The following is a 26756-nucleotide window of genomic DNA, read 5'->3' as shown; positions in this document are numbered from 1 at the left end:
GACAAATGATGGTACATTAAATTATCCATAGGTGACGCTTTAAAAGCCTTTACAGGTTACCAATTTAGATTTACACAGGAGGTCTGGAGCTAGAATTATTGCTCTCAGTCTGATGTTCACCGTGATGCCTCACATGTGTGGCACGGAAGCTGTTTACGTACGCATGCAGGGCCGACATGTGTGTTCGTCTTTGTACGCGAGCATAGCGCAATGGGGGCACTTTTTAAATAAAAACCTTTCATTTAGTTTTTTAATTTATACACTTTTTTTTAATTAGTTTTTTTAAATTGGCTATATTGCTATAACAAGGGAAGTTGTTCATCCTTTGTCATAACATGGGCTGTGACAAGCTCTCTTAACTGAGAGATCTGGGGTCTGTTAGATCGGTTTGATCCAATGCTTTCACAGGCCGGTAACTGCCTCTTTACATGCTGGTGGAACCGCTGGCTTCAGTTCTGGGCTTCCCAGTGGGATGGTAGAACATGGAAGGCGGTGAGAGGACCCCCTTCTGCTGCCTGTAAAAGCAATCCAGCCCAAAAAAAAAGAAATCGGGATGATGCTTGTAGCTGCAGGCATTATCCTGGTATAACCCCCATCAACCTGACCACGTACGGGTACATCGCGAAGGCTGACGTGGTTACATTTTTTATTGCTGTCTTTTTCTGCCATTGTAATGTTTACTTTGAGCACTCTAACCTCTCCCTTTCCCTCCTCACTTCCATTTGCAAACTGTGGCCATGTGAACTGCTCTATGCACATTACAAATCCCATAGTTCATCTCAGGAGGAAATAAGAAAGGATGGCTACATTTCTATATACATGCATTTGGAAGCATCTGGGAGCAATGGAAGGCTCTTTTTAGAGTTAAGAACACATAATGGAATACTTCTCAACCAGAGTTTAGTGCCACTTTAAAGTGGTTGTAAACTCTCCCCCACAACTTTGTCCCATGTAAATCAGAAATAAAAAACCCTAATGAACACTGCTTGTAGATATATCCTTACTTAGTATTGTTGTAATCTTTTTTGTTCTTTAGAATGACGTCACTGAGCATGCCCAGATCTCCCCTGATTTACGGCCCACTCTCTATGTGTTTGTCTGTTATCAGGACTTCCTACTGCACAACACTGAAATCCCGGGAGGCTGCATAATCACTCAGAGCTTCCTCCTACACACCGTGTGGCATCACAGTCACAGTCTTACTGCAGTCTTGTCAGCTGAAGCTGATAAGACAGACACAGGCAAACATTAGACAATCTGCACAAGTAAATACTATGAAATAAAACAAGTTGGCTATGAACAGGGAAGCAGGGTTGCCATAGAAACGTTGGATTGAGAAGGAGGCTTGGTTAACAGTACAGGAAGTGCTCAATGTAAGAGCAGAAATACACTCCACTGTGGACTCCGAAAAACAATACTTAAGATGGCACTGCCTAACCCCTGGAAACAAGTTTTTTTTAAAGTTTCTTTAACCACTTGCCGCCCGCCCTATAGGCAATTGACGGTGGCAAAGTGGTTGCATAATCCTGATCGGACGTCATATGACGTGATCAGGATTTCGAGGCGCGCATCGCGGCGATCGTTGTTGCGGGGTGTCAGTCTGACACCCGGCAACTACGATCTCAGTAAAGAGTCTCCGACTGAGACTCATTACCATGTGATCAGCCGTGTCCAATCGCGGCTGATCACAGTGTAAATAGGAAGAGCTGGTGATCGGCTTTTCCTCACTCGCGTCTATCAGACATGAGTAGAGGAGAGCCAATCGGCTGCTCCTCTGATGGGGGGGGTGGGGTCTGTGCTGATCGATTATCAGCACAGCCCCCCCGAGGATGCCCACACTGGACCACCAGGGACTCCACCAGACCACCAGGGATGCCCAGCAAAAGGTAATCCTCCCTAGACCACCAGGGATGCCAGTCAGTGCCACAATGGATGCCAATCAGTGCCCATAATGGATGCCAATCAGTGCCCACAATGGGCATCACTGATTGGCATGCATTATTTGGCACTGGCATCCATTAGTACAGTATAACATAATACAATGCCGCCTATGAGTGTCCACCTGTGCCGCCTATCAGTGCCCACCCATGCCCATCTGTGCCGGCCATCCATGCCAATCCGTGCCAGCTATCAGTGCCCATCCGTGTCGCCCATCCGTGTCACCCATCCGTGCCACCTATCAGTGCCCATCAATGCCACATCTCAGTGTCCATCAATGCCACCTCATCAGTGCCACTTCATTGGTGCCCATCAGTGTAGCCCCATCAGTGAAGGAGAAAACGTACTTATTTACAAAGTTTTGAAACTGAAACAAAAAAAAACATATTTTTTTTTTTTAATTTTCAGTATTTTTTTATTTGTAGCGCAAAAAATAAAAACCGTAGAGGTGATCAAATACCACCAAAAGAAAGCTCTATTTGTGGGAAAAAAATGATAAAAATTTCATTTGGGTACAGTGTAGCATGACCGCGCAATTGTCATTCAAAGTGTGACAGCGCTGAAAGCTCAAAATTGGTCTGGGCAGGAAGGTGTTTAAGTGCCCAGTAGTGAAGTGGTTAAACAGTAAGTAATATGTGATTTGGGCTGGATTACAGTGGCTATAGTCTGATAATTACTTATTATAATGGACTAAATGAAAAGAAGCATCAGAGTGGGAGCTTTTACTTCCTCTTTTAAACCTTTCATAAGCAATGAAATGAATGAATCTTGTTAGTTTTACTAAGCATTTTGCATCTCTTTCAATTGATGAAAACATTGTCTCACTTCAATAGGGCTAATCGATTAATCGACAACTGATCGTTTACCAAAATTGTTGACAGCTATTTTGATAATCGATTAATCGGTCAGCCTGCATACAGAATGCATTATTTGTTTACATATCAGGAAATACAGTGCAGCACACATAAAGCTCAGTACACCATCTTTAGATGTCAGTAAGTGACTGAGAACATTTGAATGTGTGAGGAGCAATGCCTCATGGGACATGTAGTCCTGGGCAGGAAGTGAGTGGTTCTAAAGTCAGAAGTTTTTTACCTTGCCATAGGAGCACTGTATATTACACATTTCAGCTTGCTATTGGGGCACTCTGAGGGCAGGAGGAGCCAGAAGTGTCGGTGGGGGACCCCAGAAGAGGAGAGCCAGGGCTGCTCTGTGCAAAACCATTACACAGAGCAGGTAAGTATAACATGTTTGTTATTTAAAAAAAAAAAAACACTTTAAAGACTCTGTGCCTCCTCCCTCCTCTGGAAAGATCAGAATCTGAACCCAGATAAGGAGGAGGCTGATAGAATGAAGGTAATAAAAGGCAAATACATTTAAAGTGAACTTTTACCAGTATTGTGCTTTATATTTAAAATGATCATAGCCATACAAAAAAAACCTCTGCTTTTAATACTAATTTAACCACTTCAATACAGGGCAACCTACACACCCTTCCTGCCCAGACCAATTTTCAGCTTTCAGCGCTCTCACAATTTGAATGCCAATTAGTCATGCAACACTGTACCCAAGCAAAATTTTTATCATTTTTTTCATACAAATGGAGCTTTCTTTTGGTGATATTTAACCACCACTGGGTTTTTTATTTTTTTATTTTTTAGTTTCTATGATAAAAATTTTGCAATTTTAAGTTAGTTATTTTTGTTCATAAATTTGGGCCAACATTTATACTGCTACATCTCTTTGGTAAAAATAACCCAAATGAATGGATATTATTTAGTCTATGTGAAAGTTAGAGTCTACAAGCTATGGTGCAAATTATTGAAAATTGATCACACCACATCTCATTTCTTGAGGCCCTGAAATGTCAGGAAAGTGCACATACCCACCAAATGACCCCCTTTTACAAAGTAGACAGTCAAAGTTATTTAGTAAGAGGCATGGTGAGGTGTTTTTTTTTTTTTTTTTAAGTTGTAATTTTTTTCCCACAATTCTTGAAGAATTTTTATTTTTTTTCCACAAAATTGTCAAGTTATTTCTCACGCACAGCATATGCAAACTTACAATTGCACCCCAAAATACATTCTGCTGCTCCTCTCGAGTAAGGCGATAGCACAGGTGTGTGACTTTTACACAGCCTCAGCACAGCACAGCACCATCAGGAGTTCTAGGAGCATAAATTACTCCTCTAATTTCCTAGCGACCTATTACATTTTTGAAGGCCCTGGAGCACAAGGACAATGGAATTACCCACAAAATAACCCCATTCTGGAAAGCAAATACCCCAACGTCTATTCTTTGAGACGTAATGAGTCTTTTGAAAGGTTAATTTTTCTTTTTTTTTTTTCCACAAGTCTTCGGAAAACGTGGAAAGAAAATTAAAACGTATTATTTTTATTTTTATTTTCTTTTACATAAAGTGGTCAGTTTATAAGATATTTCTAACTCAAGGTATGTATATAGCAAAAATTACAGCCCAAAACACAGTAGAGTCGGCTCGGTCTCTACTGTCCGACTATCCCCTAATCTATCCATCTTTAGGCGATCCCTGAAAACCCTCCTCTTCAAAGAAGCCTATCCTGCTTCTAACAAACACTGTTTTACTTCCTCCATCAGCTCATCCCCCACAGCTATTACCTCTTGTGCCAAATTGTAATGTAACTGTAATGTCTGCCCTCATGTTGTAAAGCACTTCACAAACTGTTGGCACTATATAAAACCTGTATAATAGTAATAATTTTATTTATAATATAATAATATATATACCCCTTTTATAGTAGCGATTATCTGCTCTTTTAGTACTATAAAGGGACAATTTTATTTTTTATTTTTTTCTGCCTAGCGGTGGTGGGACAGAGCAGAGTGGTTGCTGGTCAGGTTTGGTGACACAGGCATCTCCCTTTTGAAAACATTGTACTGTATAGCTATGATTAATAGCAGTTATTGTACTGTACTATACCCTAGCAAGTGAAACATTCTTTTGCTGGTAGTGCCTCTGCTTTGTGCTGTAAGTGGCAAAGGGGCACAACAAACTAAAACCCTGTCCAAAAGAATGTCATCCTCCTCTGAGAGTGTTGCGGCTGGTCAGATTGAGCCGTCAGGGGAAGCTGTTATTGCAGTCGCTCAAGATGCTTCAGCACCTGAGTATGTTACACGTGAAGTGTTGTCTTCTACCATTGCTGGTTTAGAGAAGAAACTTAATGCGATTTTATCCCTTCAGAGCGGGGTTAAACTCATCCGATCCCCATCAAGTGCTCAAGATCCTCCCCTGGAGGTTCAGGATGCCGGGGATCAGGCAGATCTTCCTAGAGATTTGGAAGATACTGCCTTATCCTCTTCTAAGGATGCTAACACGGAGGAAGTATCACCGCAAGAGATTTTGCTTGTGCATGCTCTCACTAAGTTGGTTCGCTCAACTTTTTTGCTACCTGCAGCGCAGGCTTCTGATGATCCCATCTCTAAATTAGGATTAAAACCTTCATTAAAAACTCCTCCGGCTGGGGATGTCTTTCCTATTCATGCGTGGCTTAGAAAGCTTATGTATGCAGAGTGGGAACATCCAGATAAACAGTTTTATCCCCCTAAGTGTTTCTCCAAACTGTATCCTATAGAAGAGGATTTCTATAAGAAATGGGAGGGTTCCAGCAGTTGATGCTGCGATTACCTCAGTAAATAAGAACTTCACGTCTGGTTGATGCGCTCATGTTAAGGGATCCAGCAGATAAGAAGCCGGGAACACCTTTCTAATGCCGCGTACACACGACCGGACTTTTCAAGGGACTAGGTCCGACGGACTTTCGGCAGAGTTCCGACGGACTTTCCAAATGAATGGACTTGGCCACACACCATCACACAAGTCCGACGGATTCGAACGTGATGACGTACGACCGGACTAGAATAAGGAAGTTCATAGCCAGTAGCCAATAGCTGCCCTAGCGTAGTTTTTTTTTTTGTCTGTCAGACTAGCATACACACGAACGGATTTCTCGGCCCGGCGGAGTTGTGGTGGAAAGATTTAAAACATGTTCTATTTCTAAATTCCGCCAGATTTTTGGCAAGCAAAGGTTCACACATGATCGAATTGTCCGACGGACTCGTTCCATGGGGCCTTTGCTGTAAAAAAGTCCAGTCGCATAAGAATCAGATGGCTTTAGCCAGTTCAGCAATGCCATTAAGGAACAGTTTGAGGAGATGCTTAAATTTTTGCCTGTTGAACAGGTCCAGCAGTACGCTGATTTAGCAGACGCACTGTGTTTCACAGTGGATGCTATGAGATGCGTCCATTCAGATCTCACGTCTTATGTTGGGACTGGTGCATTCTCGCAGAATTCTTTGGCTTAAGAGTTGGTCAGCCAAAGCACCGTGCAATAAGCTCTTAGCCAGTTTCCCTTTTCATGGTGAATGGCTATTTGAAGATTTGGATAAATACCTACAGAGAATTTCCAATGGCAAAAGCTCGCTGTTACCAGTAAAGAAGAAATTTAGACATTTCTCATTTAAGCGGGCCTCTTCTCCTATACCAGGAACATCAGCCTCTAGGCAGTCTCGACGACCTCAGCCATCAGGTTCCTTTCGCATGGAGTCAATCCAGTCAGTTGTAGCCATCCTCCAAGGAGGGGAATTGTTGGCTTCAATCTATATCAAGGATGCCTATCTTCATGTGTCGATATTTCCCGCTGACCAGAGGTTTCTGCGCTTTGAAGTAGAAAACCGTCATTTTCAGTTTGTGGCTCTGCTATTGAGTCTAGCCACAGCTCCTTGGGTGTTCTCAAAGATTCTGGCTCCTGCTTTAGCCAGATTAAGGGCTCAGGGCATGACAGTCCTAGCCTACTTGGACGATCTACTCTTAGTAGATCATTCGGTTTCAGGGTTAGACCACAGTCTGGTGACAACGGTAAACTACCTGGAATCTCTAGGCTGGGTCCTCAACCTAGAAATATCCTCCCAGAAGCCATCAAGGAGAGTACAGTACCTGGGACTAACCATAGATACCAGACAGAGACAGGTATTTTTACCTCCAAAGAGAATCAGTTTCATTTGTAGAACTAATCCATTTCATCAGGGCAAAGAAGAAGCCTTCCATTCAGTTGTGCATGAGATTGTTGGGAAAGATGGTGTCCTCCTTCGAGGCCATCCCTTACGCACATACGTACGTTTCATTCAAGATTGCTACAAAGCGCAATCCTGTCAGCCTGGAACAAGAAGGTTCAGGCCTTAGATTTTCCAATTCAGCTGGCTCCCGACGTACATCAGAGCCTAAATTGGTGGTTGATATCCAGCAACCTTCAAAAAAGGAAGGTCGTTTCTTCCTGCCACCTGGAAGGTAGTGAATACGGATGCCAGCCTTCTAGGCTGGGGAGCAGTCCTGGAAGAGGATTCTGTCCAGGGGAAGTGGTCCAGGTTAGAAAGGACCTTGCCTATCAATATTTTGGAAATTTGGGCAATCCGTCTGGCTCTAAAAGCCTGGACGGTCAGACTGAAGGGCTGTCCCGTCAGGATTCAGTCCAACAATGCCACGGCTGTGGCTTACATCAATCACCAGGGGGGGCACGAGGAGTCGTGCAGCCCAGAGAGAGGTGAATTACGTTCTGTCTTGGGCAGCACACAATGTTCCTTGCCTTTCGGCAATTTTCATTCCAGTGATAGAGAATTGGCAGGCGCCAACAATTATTTCCAGGAGATTGGTCTCTTCACCCCGACATCTTCCTTGTGATATGTCAAAGATGGGGTACTCCGAATGTGGACCTGTTTGCATACAGATTCAACAACAAGGTCGACAACTTTGTGTCAAGGACAAGGTATCCGCTATCTTGTGGAACAGACGCATTAGTCTTCCCGTGGGATCAGTTTTCACTAATCTATGCATTTCCTCCAGTTCAACTTCTTCCGCGTCTTCTTTGCAGGATCAGGCAGGAACAAAAGGAGTTGATTCTAGTGGCCCCAGCATGGTCCAGAAGGCCTTGGTTAACCTAAATCATAAAGACGGCAGTAGGAGTTCCCTGGACTCTTCTATTACGGCCAGACCTTCTTGCGCAGGGTCCGGTATTCCATCCTACCTTACAGCCACTGAATTTGACGGTGTGGCTATTGAGACCCACATTCTAAAGGATCGTGGGTTGTCTCCTTCAGTTATATCTACCTTGGTTAATGACAGGAAGCCAGCTTCCAGGATTATTTACTATAGAGTCTGGAGGGCATATGTTGCCTGGTGCGGATCCAGGGGTTGGCACCCCAGGAAATATGTTGGGTAGAACCCTTGATTTCCTGCAGATGGGATTGGAGATTAATCTGGCCTTGAATACCATCAAGGGCCAGATCTCGGCCTTGTCTGTGTTCTTTCTCACTCTTTAGAGCGTAGCTTTGTGCAGGGGGTAACACGAATTAGTCCTCCGATCAAGGCACCTCTAAATCCTTGGGATTTGAATTTGGTCCTGTCGGCTTTGCAAAAGCAGCCTTTTGAACCCTTACGGGAAATTCCCTTGGTTCTGTTGACTAAAAAGATATTGTTTCTGGTTGCCATTTCTTCTGCTAGAAGAGTTTCTGAACTAGCGGCTCTATCTTGTAAGTAGCTATATCTGATTATACATAAGGATAAGGTGGTTTTACGTCCTCATCCTGAATTCCTGCCAAAGGTAGTGACAGATTTTCACTTAAACCAAGATATTGTTCTTCTTTCATTCTTCCCAGAGCCTCGATCTAGGGAAGAGAGGGTGCTACATTCCCTTGATGTAGTAAGAGCGGTCAGAGTGTACTTAAAGGCGACCGCTTAGGTTCGTAAGACAGATATTTTGTTTATTCTGCCGGATGGTCCAAAGAGAGGACAGGCAGCGTCTAGATCCACTATTTCCAAGTGGATTCGTCAGGTCATTATTCAGGCTTATGGTTTAAAGAAGATTCCTCCTTTTCATATTAAGGCACACTCAACCAGGGCAATTAGTACCTCCTGGGCAGCGCATCATCGGGCCTCTGTGGTTCAGATCTGTAAGGCCACAACATGGTCTTCAGTTCATACATTTACCAGATTTTATCAAATCGGTGTTAAGGGTCAGGAGGATTCTGCCTTTGGGCGCAGCGTACTGCAGGCTGCAGGATAAGTCCTCTGACTACCTTTTTGTTGTGTTCCCCCCCCCCTTCAGTGGCCATTGCTATGGGACATCCAATGTAATAAATACTATAGCTCTGTGTCCCCTGATGTAAGAAAATAAAATAGGATTTTTAAAACGGCTTACCTGTAAAAAATCCTTTTCTTTTGATGTACATCAGGGGACACAGAGGTCCTTCCCTTCTTCTTATACACTTATATTGCTTGGCTACAAAACTGAGGACTGCCAATAGTGGGAGGGGTTATATGGGGGAAGTTTGCGCCTTAAGGGGCGTGCCAGTGTCCAGCACCTGATACGCCGATATAACCCATGTAGTAATTACTACGACTCTGTGTCCCCTGATGTACATCAAAGAAAAGGATTTTTACAGGTAATCTGTTTTAAAAATCCTATTATTTCTGAACGAAAACCAGCATATATTATATTTGTTCTGTCTGAAAATCGGCAAAACGGTCTTAAATTTTTTTTTTTCTTTACATAAAAAATTTGATCTCTGAGTCTGATATTTACCAGATTCAACCTCTAATAGTATATACAGTATATCTCTTCTGTCTGTTCTCAGAGTGGATTAGAGATTTTGCTCCCTAACCATATAGTTGGTTATATATATTTAGCACTGCATATAGATATTTTAAGAAAAAATAGCCTTTTTTTTTTATTTTTTAACTTGACGTATATTATACACCACACTTTTTCTTTTTTTATTTTTCTTTTTTTTTTTTTTTTAGGTTATTAGCCGATTAATTGAAACAATAACCGGCCAACTAATCGATTATGAAAATAATCATTAGTTGCAGCCCTACACTTCAGTTCAAAGGCATTTAGTTTGGGGCTTTTAAAATTTTCCCGCATGTAGGCGGCTGTAAAATTCTATATGCTGTGTATTTTTGGCACTCGCCACCCATTACAGCCTGTGATTACATCATTTTTTTTTTTTTTTTTTTTTTTTTTTAAGCCCAAGTTCCAGAAAGAGTGCATTACTGAGATCTTGTGACTTGCTTTTTTGTACTGAATGGAAGAAAATGCATGTTAAAAACAAAACAAAAAACAAAACAGAAAAACCCCTTGCAAAAAAAAAAAAAAAAAATGATCTTTTCACTATGTGCCACTAGGTGGAGTACCTCTGTAATAAATAAAATACATACTACGTGCAAAAGCTGTTGTTTCCAGTTTTAGTTTTGCAAGCTGGTAATATTTAGAAGGCAAACAATAACACAGTGTACCTAAATAATATAAATAAATATAAATTTTATAAATAAACTCTCAAGATGAAAAATTTCAACAAAGACCAAAATAGTAGCTGTTTATAGTGCACAATTCCTATTTAACTAGTCTATCTTCTGAACAATCTTTGATACAGAAGACTGTTCTACAAGTCCATGTTTGCAACAGACAAATATCTGGTACGTGTCTACGGGCGTGAGCGGGAACACTCTGCAGATATCCCCTTTTACTGGCCTAGCGTAAGGCCTGGTTCACACCTATGCATTTTTTTAGTGTGTTTTCCGTTTTGCAGAAACACTACAGTCCATTTAACATGGTTTCCTATGGATGTAGTTCACATCTGCATTTTATGGAAAGGGCCAATGTTTTATTTTATTTTATTGTTTTCTGTTTTTTGGTTCCATAGATTTCAGTGGTTTAAAGATGTGTATTGAAAAAACGCAAAATGCATCTGCAATATGCAAACTGCACAAGTGTGAATCAGGCCTAAAACCATCACTATCGGCCATGAAAGTCCAACCTGACAGTTTTTCTGTCCAAAAAGATGAAGACATCTTTGTTTGTGCATCATCCTGGGTCAGCAACAATTTTCCAGGCTGGTGCTTGCCCACTTTTTGTTTATATAATATCTGCTACTAGTAATTTCCAGTATTTATGGTAGCCTACTCTACTCTGTCTAAATAGCTTTGACTCTAGAAAGCTTACTTAAAGCCCTGCTGGGGGCAGTTAAATAACCCCTCACAGAAGGGCTGTGCCCGTGCTACAAAGGTTCAAAGCTTGTTTTGTCAATTGGAAAGGAGAAACAGTTCTGCTTACCTGATCCTCGGCTCCCTCATCAAGCAGTACATACATTTTTAGTCATATCTACTTAACGAACTTGCATAATCAGTTCCAGCGTTCTGACAAGAGAAAAATTGCTGAGAAATGCAGTGAACCAACTGTATTTCAAGGAGTACACACTACACTGATCATCCCCAGTATTGTTATGGTTATACTAATCAATATTTCTTATACTGTGAATTGAAATTGGTGATTTTACTATAAATATACAATATATTTCACAGGTATACTGTGGCAATGCATATGTTATGTAAATTGATATGAAGGTGGTTTTTTTCACTGAAAGAAAACTGCTGTCATCACTTACTTGGTGTGCATTTTGTTTTTGTGCAGTACACAATCCACCGCATTCCCAGGAGCCGAGAAGTCAGACAGTCCTGGAGTTCCTCTGTCGTAACCACCATACAGTCCTTCCTATACTCCTTTCCATTAACTGTCCATCTGAAGCCAGACTTGGTAGGTCATTCATATTTTGCTCTGCTGTGTTGTAATATAACTACAGTACATCTCTGAAGATGGCTTACATTTAGGCTCCAATGCAAGCTCGTAAAAAGCCGCTTTTGGGTGTTTTTTTTTTTTATTTTTTGTTTTTTTTAAACAGCCCATAAACTTCCCTCTGTTATCCTGTGTGTCCATGCACAAGTGAAAGTTTTTGGACGTTTATCAGCAGTGGGGTTTATGGGCTGTTGTCTGAATGCCCTAATATCGCATTGAGGAGCTGTTTTTCTGACCACAAAGAAAGGCTTAAAGATGTTAAACAGATAAACACTCAATAACGTGGCTCATCAGCGTTTAACGTTTTTGATCCGTTGAAGGAAAAAAAAAAAAAACAGCTAACACACAAAAACATTAAATGTTGAAAAACTCACTGCAAAGCTGCTGTCGTTTTTATAACACTATTTTAACGTCCAGTGTGCATGAGGCCTTAGCTGTTCTTCTGGTTCTTACGGAACTGTTTGTTTTGCGTACATGTGCCTATACACAACAGCTCCATGTTTATTTATTTTTCCCCAATCGTCTTTCAGGACAGCCACCTTAGAGAGACACCGGCTCCTCCCCTCTGAGGAAACACCGCCTTCATTTTCATGATTTAAGCCTCCTCCTCCCTTCGTTCCTCAGTTATGGTGTTTCCTCCGGCGGGGAGACATCGCCAGGGAACCTGAAAGCTGAATTCGGTTGGTGAAACTGAAGCTATCCGAGCGGAGCCCCGGCCCCGTTCGGCAATCCGACCATTTATCGGTCGGTCCGGGACAGTCCTATCGGCGGGGAGCTGAAGTGTTCGTACTGTCCATATACCCTAAACTTCGCTTGGGGAAGCAGGAAGTTTATGGGGTCGTCCGTTCGTTCACCCGTGGGTGTTTCAACGGAGCAAACAGTCCGGTCGGCTGGGGAAGCTGAACACTCGACTGACCTTTACACGCACTCCAATCTTCGCTTGGGGAAAGCAAGAAGTTTTGGGGAGGTTCATCCCTGCGTTTCGCCCAGTGGGGCGCTAAACGAAGGCGTCCAGGGCCCCCCTGTGTATACAGCCGGCTGGGAGCTGGAAGCCGGACCGGTAGGCGGGCGACGTCAGTTCCGGTGGGGGCGGACCCCTTCGTTCGATCCGCGTCTTCCGGTTCCGGACGCGGCACGTGAAGGGGAACCTAGCGTTCGGCTGGTGCAGCCTCTCTTTCTACAGTTGCACAGGTAGCTGTTGGAGGCACGTTCGTACCACGCTTCCTCAACGGGAGAATGTCCGAAGCAGAGGCTTCAAGAACTCCTGGAGATAACAGCACCAGCCACTCAAAGGTAATAGCCCTGGAGAGGGGTTCCCTTACCTTATAACCAGTAGCTCCACTGGTGTGTTTTTCCCCTAGGTGGTCGGGGGGAAGGGCAGTGCGTCGGGGATCCAGGCGGAGTTTGATCCTGGGCACTCCCGGTGGTCCTCTTAAGTAGTGCTGGTGTTTCTTTTCTTTTTAAAGTTTATGCTGCTCTCTCTCTTTTGCTTCGGTATCTCAGAAAGACTTAAGCAGGTCCCCCCTTGGTTCTTGGAGGAAGTGTCCTTCATGTAGAGCCTCTTTGGGGAATTCCTGGTTCAAGGCACTTTGTTAGGAGTGTATTAAAGGCCTGGATAGCTCAGTCCGTAGCTCTGTTTGGGTGCCATTAGAAAGCAGGCAGCAGAACAGGGTGCAGATCTGGCGGCTTCTGTGAAGTTTTCAATGCCCTCAGCTCCAGAGCACTCTTTTCACCAGCACAGCAGAGTGTTCCACCTAACCCAATGGTTGTTCCTCCCACAGGTTAGGGAGAATCCAGAGGGAAGTTGAGGAAGAAGTTGACAGGGCCGTCTCAGACTCCCAGAGGGAGACTGAGGGTGAGGACTTGGATGGGGAACCCAAAAGAACCTCACGGTATAAACTTCCCCTGGATGAGATGGAAAGGCTCTTGAGGGCTTTCCAAGTCACTTAGGAGGCACTGTCACCCCACGATCAGATGTACTAGGGCCTAGAGGGAGCGGGTGTTCCCGGGTCATGACGTCTTGATCGATGCCATCAAGGATGGCAGGATCCAGATAGAAAGCTTTTCTTTTCTGGTACATTAAAGCAGGGTTCCTTGGGCGGAAGAGGAGGCTCTCATCTGGAATAAAATCCCCCAGATTAGATGCGGCCTTTTCTCAGATGTCCAGGCATACTGACCTGTCCCTGGGGACATGGGGGTACTTTCAGACCCTATGGTTTGAAGATTTACCATAAGGAAATCTCTAAGCCTGCCATAGCAGCCACAGTGGTGGCTCGTAGTACAAAGTATTGGCTTATCCAGATGAAGCAATGACGGCAGAGGAGTCTTTCTATCCTCCTTTTCCCGTGCTGCTTTAGGCGTTGGCATACTCTGCGGATGCTTCGGCTCAATCCATTCGATTGTATGCAAGGTCCTCGACTCTGACCAACTCAGCCTGGAGAGCCTTAAGGCTGTAGACATGGCAGAGGGACAGGGCGTCCAGATCAAAGCTCGGTGGAATTCCTCTTTAGGGGAGACCTGCTGTTTGGGCCAGGTATTGAAGCAGTGCTATCGCACGGCTTATAAGAAAGAGGCCTTTCCCCTTGAGATAAAATAGGCGGAGCAGTTAAAAAGGGTCCTTCCTCCCCAAGTGGGAGACGATCACCTCCAATCAGTTTGTGTTGGGGATCATCAAAAGAGGTTACCGTGTGGAGTTTTCAGAGCTTCCCCCTTTTGAGACTCCTTGTCACTGAGCTGACAAGATGTGCCTTTCTTTCCTCTGCAGGAGTTAGAGGAATAGGAAGTGGTAACAAAGGTCCCAGCAGGTTAAACAGGCAAGGCTTCTATCCTCTCTTTTATGGTTTACAAGCCTTCGGAAAAGTTCAGGCTCATCCTGAACCTGAATAATCTGGGTGTCTTGGTCACCTACAGAAGCTTTTGGTTGGTTTTAGTCACGGGGTGAGGGCACCTCTTCCACCAAAACTGTTTCAGGGCATCGATAGTAAGGATGCATACCTGCATATTTCCATCGCAGAGAACCACCAGCGTTTCCTCATGCTGGCAGTAATAACCTCTGTAGGGGTGCTACACCTTCAGTTTAAAGCACTCCCCCTTGGGCTATCCCCTTCTCCCTCGTATCTTCACCAAAGCGATGGTAGAGGTTCTGTCCTTCCTGCGTCTCAGGGTAGTCTCTGTGATCGTGTATCTCGTCGATCTTCTCCTGTTTGTCCCTTCTCTGGCGCAGTTGAACGGGGATCCATAGCTTACAAGGGACCTATTAGTGAGCTTGGGTTGGCCTCTGAACCTAGGGAAACTCATCTTAAACTTCTTCCCAAGGGGTCACCTTCCTGGGTGAAGAGGGTCAGGTTGAGCTTTCTGACATCCACGCTCCTAGCTGTTCAGTGGACGGGGTTGCGTTACCGTCCTCTGCAAACTATTCATCTTGAAGGTTTGGGGCCACAGTAGAGGGTCTTAGGACTCTTTGGTTTTCGGTTCTAACTCAGGTAAAGAAGCCAGGAGCGGTGGCGTGTGACAATGCGCGCCGTCTCCCAAAGGCGCAGTCTGCGGTTGGATTGCGTATGTCTGAGTTCTAGTCCACCCTGTGCCAAATCACGAGGGTGTCCATTGCTAGCTTTAGCACGGTGGCTCACGACTGATCACCGAATGGCAAAGGTCACAGCTGACAGTCCTGTGCTGTCAAGGTAGCAGTGAATAGCCGACTTAGACCATTGAGATAATACTGCACAGCCCGTATTTTAAAGTCCCTTTGGTGGGATAGGGGAGCATGTTTGTCACAAGGCCTAGAGTGGATTTGGCCAATATCCAGGGAGGAAGGAGTCAAAGAGACCCTCAAAATTGGAGGGAGAACGCGGGGAGAGAGCAACCAGGTTCTCAAACAGGACGTTTTCGAAGTGATCACCCGGTGGAGGGGGATTCCTTCGATAGACTTCTTTTGCCCCAAGGGAGAAGCCATCTCCTGTTCTATGAGCAGGGGAGATGGGATGTCGGAAGCAGACGCACTAAGCACAGACTTAGGGTTTCTCTAGGTGCTATGCTTTCCCCCTTCCCATCCTGATTCCTGCAGAGTTAAGGAAGTTTCAGGTGGAGATTACCATCTCTGTCTAATCGCACCTCATTGGCCCAGGAGGCCGTGGTTCTCCATTCTGAAGGGCCTGTCGGTGGAACTCCCCGGGGTTTTTTCCCGGTGTCCAATCTGCTGTCCCCAGGTGGAACCTTGCAGCTTGGCTACTGAGGAATTACCGAACGGCAAAGGGGTCTCAGACTGTTAGTAGCCACTCTTTTGAATTGCAGGTAAATGGAAGCTCAGACCATTTTCCTGAAGGTATAGAAGCGGTTCAATAACTGGTGCTCAGAGAACTCCTTCAATGAGCACAGCTCGGGGGCCGTTCTAGAGGTCCTGCAGTCAGGGGCAGATAAAAGGTTAGCCCCGAAACATTGGAGAGTCAGGTATCCGTTTCAAGCGTATTTCTGCATAGACATCTAATGTCAGTCCTTGGTATAGTAAGGTTCTTCAGAACCTTAAGTAGGCGAAGACCAAGCCTTTGGTCGCCCCCTTCCTAGTCGGGATGTGGCTTTGGTTTTACAGGTTCTCACAGGGGAACCTTTTGAGCCGTTAGAACCTTGCTCGTTAAAATTGATCACTCTCAAAACTGTATTTTTGGTGGCAATCACTACAGCAAGGAGAGTAAGTGAACTCGAAGCCCTTTCTATTAGGGCACCTTTTTTTTTTTTACCTAAGGTAGCCTCTAGTTTCCATAAGAATACAGGAGATTGTGCTACCTACTTTCTGTTCGAATCCAGTAAGAGAACAGGAACACATGTTTCACAGATTAGATGTTAAAAGATGTGTTCTTCATTATTTGGATTGCACAAGGTCAGTTCAAGAAATCTGATTCACTTTTTGTGTTGTTTTCTGGGGCTAGGAAGGGTTCCAAAGCCTCTAAACGTACGATAGCTAGATGGTTAAGGTTAGCCATTGGACAGGCTTACGTGACAGGGGGGTTAGATCCTCCAGTTGGGGTTAGAGCACACTCAGCCGGGGCAGTAGCATCTTCTCAGGCAGAGTGGGCTAGGGCATCTCCTGCACAGATCTGTAGTGCTGCAACGTGGTCCAGTGTTTCTACGTTTGTGAAACATTATAGACTGGATCTTCTGTCAGCCAAAGACCAAGCCTTTGGCCGTATAGTACTGCAGGCAGTGGTCCCACCCTAAGGTAATATACTCGCTTATCCTCTCTAAGGTGGCTGTCCTGAAAGACGATTGGGGAAAAATGGAATTACGTACCGGTAATGTCCTTTTCCAGGAGTCTTTCAGGACAGCACCGGTTCCCACCCAAATTGTTTGCAGATCATCGGGAACTCATTACATGAGGCCGTCAGGTAAGACTTAAAAAGTTTATTTGTTTGACGTGTTCTTGTGTCTCCCCAGTTGGCCGGAGGTACTCTGGAAGAACTGAGGAACGAAGGGAGGAGGAGGCTTAAATCATGAAAATGAAGGCGGTGTTTCCTCAGAGGGGAGGAGCCGGTGTCTCTCTAAGGTGGCTGTCCTGAAAGACTCCTGGAAAAGGACATTACCGGTACGTAATTCCATTTTTTTTTTTTTTTTTCTATAGGCCCTTATGTACTGCAGTGCTCTACCACTTATCTATGAAGCATGCAAATCCTTAATATACAGTATATACTGGGGAAAAGGGTTTGTGACAACATCACATCACTGGAGCTATCATCCCTACAATGCCATACCAAAATGCATATATTGGGACTTTAAATATACTTCCATTGGTAAAACACAATACAAATGAGGAGTAAAAAATATATAGCTTTATTGTAACAAATTTATCACATACAGGTTAAAAGACTTTAAAATACCATTGTTACCATCTAACAATTGTATTTTAATGTCTTTTAACCTGTATGTGATACATTTGTTACAATAAAGCTATATATTTTTTACTCATTTGTATTGTGTTTTACCAGTGGAGGTATATTTTATATTCCCAATATATGTATTTTTATTCTTATGAGACTAGACTCTCCTCTTACCACTGGCAAGCCTCTTAATCTGGCTATATACAGTTTGTATTGAAACTGGTCAAATTTAAATCTGTGTGTTCCTCTTTGTTCAACCGGAACACACAAAAGTGTGTATCCATTGTGCCCAGCCCCCTTATAGATTGACATGTGGGAACAGGGGTCCCTGCTTTTACAGAAGAGCAGTAATGAATTGCACAGGGGTCCTCCTTTAAAACAGTCAGTTTGCACAAAAGTGTTATTTTATTCTTTTATTAAGAAATGGAAAATAGCTTTTTCTCTCCTTTTTAATTTTACTGACTATAGTGGGGATCTTTTTCAAGTTATCCATAACATTTCATTATAATGATGGCTCAACAATGACAATAGATCTAGATCACCAGATAAACATAGCAAATGTTAATTTAGCAGCCACAACTGCTAAATATTTTTATACCCCTTCCTTGGTTAAGCAAAATTAAACTAAGAGCTATGCATTAATATGCATGACATGCCTAAAGTAACACCAGGGCATATTGTTACATGGATTTTCCATTTTATACATAACTGGATCCTTGATTTTCATTAGAGATGGTAGTCTAGGGAAAGCAGCATTATGGCCCATCTTTTCAAATTTATTGGCTGCTCGAGTGTCATTGTATCTGCAGACTAATGCTGGCCTTACATTATAGAATTTTCTTATTCAATTTCCTTTCAGATTTACTTTCAACTATGTAGTACAAATGCCTGCCTGATTGCATACAAATTGAAAAGTGTTTTAGGTTTAACCTATTATTATATGGTCTTGGTACATCTAAAGGAAATTTGTATAATGTATGGCCAGCCTTAGGCTTGATTCTACCACTCTAGGTTGACAGTCTAGTGTGGTGCATAGGCAAGGACAGTTTTTAAGGCTACCATATGAGATGTTAGTGAGCACTTGTGACATTGGAATCGATCATTATCAACCATTATACAACATGATGATTGATAAGAAAATGTTTACTGCATGTGTATCATTGCTGTCTAAAATATGAGTGGGTCTGCAGCCTGAAGGATATTCTACGTTCTTTACATTCTTATGTTTCTCAGAATAAATTCATCAGTATTTCAGCTTCTGTTTCTATTTCTACTTTTGCAGTCAAATTTGGGAAACCCCCTCTATATGTTTTTATGTGTTTCCATTCATGCAGTATACCCAAAACACAGTGGCTTAGTGGTGCCTTGCACCACTATGGTCATTTTGATTCCCAACCACGACACTGCATGCATAAAGTTTGCATGTTCTCCTGTGCTTGCGTGGGTTTCCTCTAGGTGCCCATGTTTCCTCCCATGCTCTAAAGTCTGAACACGTGCTGGTAGGTTAAAAGAGAAGTATGGCCAAGGTTTTTTGGCCATACTTCTCTTCTGGGTCTCAGGAGTGCATATGCTCTTCAGCTGACAAAGTACAAAGACAAATGTGTATTGCCTATAGTCAAGCATGGTGGTGGGAGTGTCCTGGTCTGGGGCTGCATGAGTGCTGCCGGAACTGGGGAGCTACAGTTCATTGAGGGAACCATGAATGCCAACATGTACTGTGACATACTGAAGCAGAGTATGATCCGTTCCTTTCGGACTGGGCTGCATGGCAGTATTCCAACATAATGACCTCAAACACACCTCCAAGACGACCACTGCCTTGCTAAAGAAGCTGAGGGTAAAGGTGATGGACTGGCCAAGCATGTCTCCAGACCTAAAGCCTCTTGAGCATCTGTGGGGCATCCTCAAATGGAAGGTGGAGAAGCACAAGGTCTCTAACATCCACCAGCTCCGTGATGTCGTCATGGAGGAGTGGAAGAGGACTCCAGTGGCAACCTGTGAAGCTCTGGTGAACTTGATGCCCAAGAGGGTTAAGGCAGTGCTGGAAAATAATGGCCAAACAAAATATTGATACTTTGGGCTCAATTTGGATATTTTCACTTTGGGGTGTACTCACTTTTGTTTAGACATTAATGGATGTGTATTGAGTTATTTTGAGGGGACAGGAAATTTACACTGTTATACAAGCTGCACACTCACTACTTTGTAGAAAAGTGTCATTTCCACAGTGTTGTCACATAAAAAGATTGAATAAAATATTTACAAAGATGTTTACATTCCTTGTAATAGGAATAAAAGTGACTTTTTTTTATATATAAAGAACAGTGTAAAAAAATAAAAAAATGTAAAAGAAAAAAATGTTTCTTCTTTTAAACGTACCCCGTCCCGCCGAGCTTGCATGCAGAAGTGAATGCATACGTGAGCAGCGCCCACATATGAAAACGGTAGTCAAACCACTCGTGAGGTATCGCTGTGACCGGTAGATCAAGAGCAACAATTCTAGACCTGGACCTCTCTAACTCAAAACATGCAACCTGTAGAATTTTTTTTGATGTCGCCTATAGAGATTTTTTTAAAGTTTGTTGCCATTCCACGAGCGGCCGCAATTTTGAAGCATGACATGTTGGGTATCAATTTACTCGGCAAAACATGATCTTACACAATACAAAAAAAACTGGGCTAGCATTACCGTTTTCTTTATTTTTTAATTAAAAAAAAGTGTATTTTTTCCAAAAATGTGCGCTTGTAAGACCGCTGCGCAAATACAGTGTGACAAAGTATTGCAACTACCGGCATTTTATTCTCTAGGGTGTTAGAAAAAAATGTATAATGTTTGGGGATTCCAAGTAATTTTCTAGCAAAAAAAAAAACAGTTTTTAACTTGTAAACAACAAATCTCAGAAAGAGGCCCTGGGTCCTTAACTACTTCCCACCCGGCCAATGTACATATACGGCCGGGTGGGAGCTCTCTACTTCAGAGTGGGCGTTCCTGAACGTCCATCAGAAGTAGGGGGATCGCACGCACGCGCGCGTGCGTGCCCGCACAGCGGCGCGATACCGATGCGCCTGTGTCACCCGGACACGGCGCATCTCGGATCTGCAGGAGGGCTCTGTGATTGGCCCTCCTGATCACATGACGGCCGTGTCCAATCACGGCCGTCATGTGATGTAAACAAAAAGCCGGTTGCTAGGCAATCGGCTCCTCCTCTCCTCACACAGAAGTCATTGCTGAGGAGAGGAGAGCAGATCGCTGCAGCCGGCTGATGATCAGTGAGTATGAGCTGTTTTTACAGCTTTTTACTCACTGATCACCAGTCTAGTGAAAACACAATGTCCCCACACAGTATAAACACAATGTTCCCACACAGTATAAACACAATGTCCCCATAACACATGTCCCCAAATAATAAAAACACCTGTCCCCCACATAAGTCCCACTAAAATCACATGTGCCATTGATTATCTGCACACATATGTCCGTGATCACCTGCACATATATGTACATGATCATTTGCGTACATATGTCCGTGATCACACAAACCAATTATTATACACTTAAACAATTTTTTTTTACCAAAGACATGTAGTAGATTACATTTTGGCTTAAATTTATGACAAAATTTCGATTTTGTTGGACTTCTTTTAAAATAGAAAGAAGAAAATATTGGGTTTTTTTTTCAAAATTTCCGCTCTTTTTTTTTTTTTTTTGCTTATATCGCAAAAAATAAAAATCTGAGTCGTTAATAAATAACACCAAAATAAAGCTCTATTTGTGCAAACAAAATGATAACAATTTAATTTAGGTACAGTGTAGCATGACCGCGCAATTGTCACTGAAAGCGCTAGAGCGATGAAAGCTGAAAATTGGGCTGGGAAGGAAGGGGGCGAAAGTGCCCTGTATTGTAGTGGTTAAGGTGGAAAAAGTTCTGAAATGATTTATCTTTGTCTCATTTTTATTTTTTTTTCTACATCACAGAAACCTGACATTTTACCAGGGGTGTGTAGACTTCTTATATCCACTGTATGTATGTATGTGTATAATATCTATCACAGTGTAAATATTTGATGCCATATAAATACCCTGTAATAAATACAGGTTTTAAATTTATTTCTTGCCCTTGTAATTTTTCCTTTTGGCGCTGGTTTATACCTATGGCTCTATAGCAGGGCTCGACAAAACCCGGGCGCCAGGTCGCATTTGCGACTAGAATTAGCTAACTGGCGCCTGGGGCAGCACAGCTGGGGGTATGCTGTCTCCGCGGACCCCCCCGGCGCGATCGCGTCGGGCCGCGCGGCCGGTAATTTAGCCCCCGGCTTTGAGGCCTTCTACGATCCTATGGTTCCTTCTGGAATCTGGCGCCCTCTTGTGGTGGCCGTTGGAATTACAACCAGCAATGCTAATGGATGCAATGCTAATTTTCCCTGCCTGCCAGCCTATCTTCCTTCCCTTTACTCAGAACCCCTAAAAATTATATATATATTTTATTCTAACACCCTAAAGAATAAAATGGTGGTCGTTGCAATACTGTCTGTCACACCGTATTTGCACAGCGGACTTACAAGCGCACTTTTTTGGGGAAAATGTATTTAATAAAAAAGAAAATAAGACAACAGTAAAGTTAGCCCAATTTTTTTTAATATTGTGAAAGATAATGTTGCGTCGAGTAAATCGATACCAAACATGTCATGCTTCAAAATTGCGCCCGCTCATGGAATGGCGACAAACTTTTACCCTTTAATATCTCCATAGGCGACATTTAAAAAATTCTACAGGTTGCACTTTTTAAGTTACAGAGGAGGTCTGGGGCTAGAATTATTGCTCTCACTCTACCGATCGCAGCGATGCCTCACATGTGTGATTTGAACACCGCTTTCATATATGCGTTCGCTTCTGCACGCAAGCTTGGCGGGACAGGGCGCGTTTAAAATATATATTTTTTTTATTTTAACTTTTATTTTTATTTTTTTCACTGTTCTTTAAAAAAAAAAAAAAAAAAAAATGTGTGTCACTTTTATTCCTATTACAAGGAATGTAAAAATAGAAAAAAGCATGACAGGTCCTCTTGAATATGAGATCTGGGGTCAGAGAGACCTCACGTCTCATATTTACACTAAAATGCAATTTAAAAAAAATTTGTCATTTGAAAAAAATAAATAAAATGTCCCTCTAAGAGCTATGGGCAATGACTTGGAGACAGGTGGGGGGGGGGGGGGGTGGGGGGGGGCTGGGGGCTATCTTCCCCTCACTCGTCTCCATGTCAGGCCAGGGACAGGTCCAGATCGCCGTCACGGACCCGGCTCCTAACTTTTTTAGCTGGCTCCTAGATTCCAAGCAAATTTGTCAACCCCTGCTCTATAGACAGCTTATAAGCTATTCTGAACAATTTTAAAGTGCAGCTAGAGGGACAGAATTGGGGAGTGATGTAACATGCAATATACAACCCAAGCTTTAACCACTTGACCACTGGGCACTTAAACACCCTTAATAACCAGACCAATTTTCAGCTTTCGGTGCTCTCACATTTTGAATGACAATTACTCAGTCATGCAACACTGGACCTATATGAAATTTTTGTCCTTTTTTTCACACAAATGGAGCTTTCTTTTGGTGGTATTTAATCACCGCTGGGTTTTTTATTTTTTGTGCTATAAAAGAAAAAATACAGAAAATTCTGTAAAAAAAATGAATTTTTCTTCAGTTCTGTTATAAAATTTAGCAGATTAGTAATTTTTTCTTCATAAATTTTGGCCAAAATTTATACCACTACATATCTTTGGTAAAAATAAGTACAAATTGGTGGATATTATTTGGTCTTTGTGACAGTTATAGAGTCCACAAGCTATGGTGCCAATATCTGAAAATTGATCACACCTGAAGTACTGACGGCCTATTTAAATTCTTGAGACCCTAACATGCCAGAAAAGTACAAATACCCCCCAAATGACCCCTTTTTGGAAAGAAGACATTCCAAGGTATTTAGTAAGAGGCATGATGAGTTTTTTGAAGTTGTCATTTTTTCCCACAATTCTTTGCAAAATCAAGATTTTTTTTACTTTTTTTTTTTATTTTTTTTCACAAAATTGTCATATTATCAGTTTATTTCTCACACAGCATATGCATACCACAAATTACACCCCAAAACACATTCTGCTATTACTCCCGAGTACGGCGATACCACATGTGTGAGACTTTTACACAGTGCGGCCACATACAGAGGCCCAACATGCAGGGAGCGCCATCAGGCGTTCTGGAGCACCCAGGACAATTCTGACATTTCTCTCCTACATGTAAAAATCATCATTTATTTGCTAGAAAATTACATCGAATCCCAAAACATTATATATGTTTTTTTAGCAGACACCCTGGAGAATACAATGGTGGTCGTTGCAACTTTTTATCTCGCACGGTATTTGCGCAGCAATTTTTCGAATGCTTTTTTTTGGAAAAAAAACTGTTTTGTGCTTTAAAAAAAAAAAAAAACACAGTAAAGTTAGCCCAATTTTTGCATAATGTGAAAGATGAAGTTACGCTGAGTAAATCGATACCTAACATGTCACTCTTCAAAATTGCACAGGCTCGTGGAATGGCGCCAAACGTCGCTACTTAAAAATCCCCATAGGCGACGATTTAATTTTTTTTTTACTGGTTATATGTTTTGAGTTACAGAGGAGGTCTAGGGCTAGAATTATTGCTCTCGCTCCAACGTACGCAGCGATACCTCACATGTGTGGTTTGAACACCGTTTTCATATGTGGGCGGGACTTACGTATGCGTTCGCTTCTGCATGCGAGCACATGGGGACAGGGGCGCTTTAAAAAAAAATTTAAAAAATGTTATTGTTCATTTTACTTTATTTTAGTTTGACATTTTTTTCCCCAAAAATAAATTTTTTGATCACTTTTATTCCTATTACAAGGAATGTAAACATCCCTTGTAATAGGAATATGGCATGACAGGTCCTCTTTACAGTGAGATATGGGGTCAATAAGACCCCGCATCTCACCTCTAGGCTGGGAAGCCTGAAAAAAAAAAAAAAAAAAAAGATACTGGATTTGATAGTATTGGCGAGTCGGTAGAAGCACCGGAGGGCGGCGGGAGGGGGTGGGGGTGTCTATGGCTGGGTATTGCAGGGTATCACCGACTATGGCTGGGTATATCAGAGTATGGCTGGGTATCTCAGAGTATGGCGTTGCAGAGTATTGCGTTGCAGAGCATTTCAGGATATTGGAGGGTGTTGCAGAGCATTGCAGAGTGTTGCACGGTATTGGCGGGTGTTGCAGAGCATTGCAGAGTGTTGCAGGGTATTGGTGGGTGTTGCAGAGCATTGCAGAGTGTTGCAGGGTATTGGCGGGTGTTGCAGAGCATTGCAGAGTGTTGCAGGGTATTGGTGGGTGTTGCAGAGCATTGCAGAGTGTTGCAGGGTATTGGCGGGTGTTGTAGAGCGTTGCAGAGCATTGCAGGATATTGGAGGGTGTTGCAGAGCATTGCAGAGTGTTGCACGGTATTGGCGGGTGTTGCAGAGCATTGCAGAGTGTTGCAGGGTATTGGTGGGTGTTGCAGAGCATTGCAGGGTATTGCAGAGTAATGCAGGGTAATGCAGGGTAATGCAGGGTAATGCAGAGTATTTGCAGGGAATTGAGGGGTTAATTTTCGGTGAGCAGCGATGTGGGCACTGCAGATGCAGCCCACATCGCTGCTGACACCGATCTCCTCCCCCTCCGCTGTTCCGATCGGTACAGAGGGGGAGGGAGGAACCGGCGTCATAACATGACGCCGGTTTGTTTACAAGTGATCACTCCGTCATTTGATGGAGCGATCACGTGGTAAACGGCCGCGACGAGCATCAACGGCCGCGATGACCCGGCGGTCACGGATGCTCTCGAGTGCGCGCCCCAGGGCGGAATTCTGGGAGGACGTCATATGACGGCCTCCCACAGTTAAGAAACCGCCCTAAAGCCGTCATTCGGCTATAGGGCGGTTATTAAGTGGTTAAAGAGGAAGTAAATTCCGTGTTCCCAGCCCCCCTATTTTTCTTCCCTGCAAAATAAAGGCATAATGTGCTAGTATGCATCGCATACTAGCACATTATGTGACACCTGAAAACGAAGCCCGTGTCATCCCCGCTTTCTTCCGGGGGCGCAGACTCCAGCTCTGGGACTGGCCAAAGCCGCATGACATCACTCCTGCGCATGTGTGCGGGAGCTGCCGGTCACAGCACACGCTCATAAAGTTCCTTCAGAGCGCATGTGCTGATGACAGCGGCGCAGTATACAGTATATAGAGATATTTACAGTACTTATAGGTAAGCCTAGAATATGCCTATAGGTACAAATCATAAAGGAAGGTATACAGCCTCTTTAAACCCTTTGTTAGGGCAGACAAGGCTCAAGTCTAGTTTACAGCTGATAATGAGATCTGCCAACACACTACAGACCGCTGAAAGCTATGGTAAATAAGAAGTCACCGGGCCCCTCCTTAACAATACAGATAAAAGCTAGGTAGGCATTTTAAGCAAGTACAAAGGTAAGCAGCAATTTTAAAATATTTTTTTCAAGTTCTGTTTTGTGTGGGGGAGCATGTACCAGCTATGAGGTCTGTGCTGACTAAGAAAATGCACATTGCTTAGATTCTTTTGGAGAGCCTAATCTGTGTTACCAGATAGAGGAATATGATGTTTGTTAATAAACCTGTACAGCATTCTTTTTGTACAGCCATGCAGCAAACTGCTATGGAAGGAGAGTGAAACAGGCAGTGAGTGGCTTATTTGGCTAGAAGCTTGTACTTGTGCTCTGCTTCTGCACCCAGGAATGTCTATAATTGCTTCAAGTTTGTTACCATTTGCCTAGTGATTACAAGCAAATATAGGAAGGCACTTTTGACTAGGTTACCCTGCTTCACTTGATACAATTTACCACCAATATGCTTCCCTCATTTTCTAGTTGTGGAATATATATGATCACAGGGAGCGTGCCCACCGGTCCCGCGAACTCTGTTTGGCGGTGGCCCACGATTGTAAACAAGGCATTTCCCTGTTCTGCCTAGCAACATGACAGGGATCTACTGCTCCCTGTCATCGGGAGTAGTGATGTGTTGTAGTGAGCCCACCCCTACAGTTACAATCACTCCCTAGGACACACTTAACCCCTTGATCACCCCTAGTGTTTAACCCCTTCCCTGCCAGTGTCATTTTTACAGTAATCAGTGACTATTTGTAGCCTTGATCGCTGTATAAATGACAATGGTCCCAAAATAGTGACAAAAGTGTCCGATGTGTCCGCCATAACGCCG

General features: G+C 43.3%; 1 protein-coding gene across 2 annotated transcripts in view; it reads left to right on the top strand.

The window, feature by feature from the left end:
• The window catches only part of ALG14 (ALG14 UDP-N-acetylglucosaminyltransferase subunit), a 105112-nt gene that overhangs the window by 14274 nt on the left and 64082 nt on the right, over positions 1-26756 (top strand). Inside the window, exon 3 of one of the 2 annotated variants that reach the window (XM_077452858.1) lies at positions 11439-11561. The exons of the other annotated variant lie outside the window; for it this stretch is intronic. Coding sequence (XP_077308984.1) covers positions 11439-11561 — 123 coding nt within the window. The remainder of the gene's footprint in view (positions 1-11438; positions 11562-26756) is intronic. 2 annotated transcript variants of the gene reach the window in all.

Source organism: Lithobates pipiens, unplaced genomic scaffold, assembly GCF_037356315.1.
Source record: "Lithobates pipiens isolate NorthernLeopardFrog02 unplaced genomic scaffold, aLitPip1_a1.2 Scaffold_23, whole genome shotgun sequence".
Taxonomy (NCBI): Eukaryota; Metazoa; Chordata; class Amphibia; order Anura; family Ranidae; genus Lithobates; species Lithobates pipiens.
Note: the sequence above shows the minus strand (reverse complement) of the source record. Positions and strands in the feature narration are given on the sequence as shown.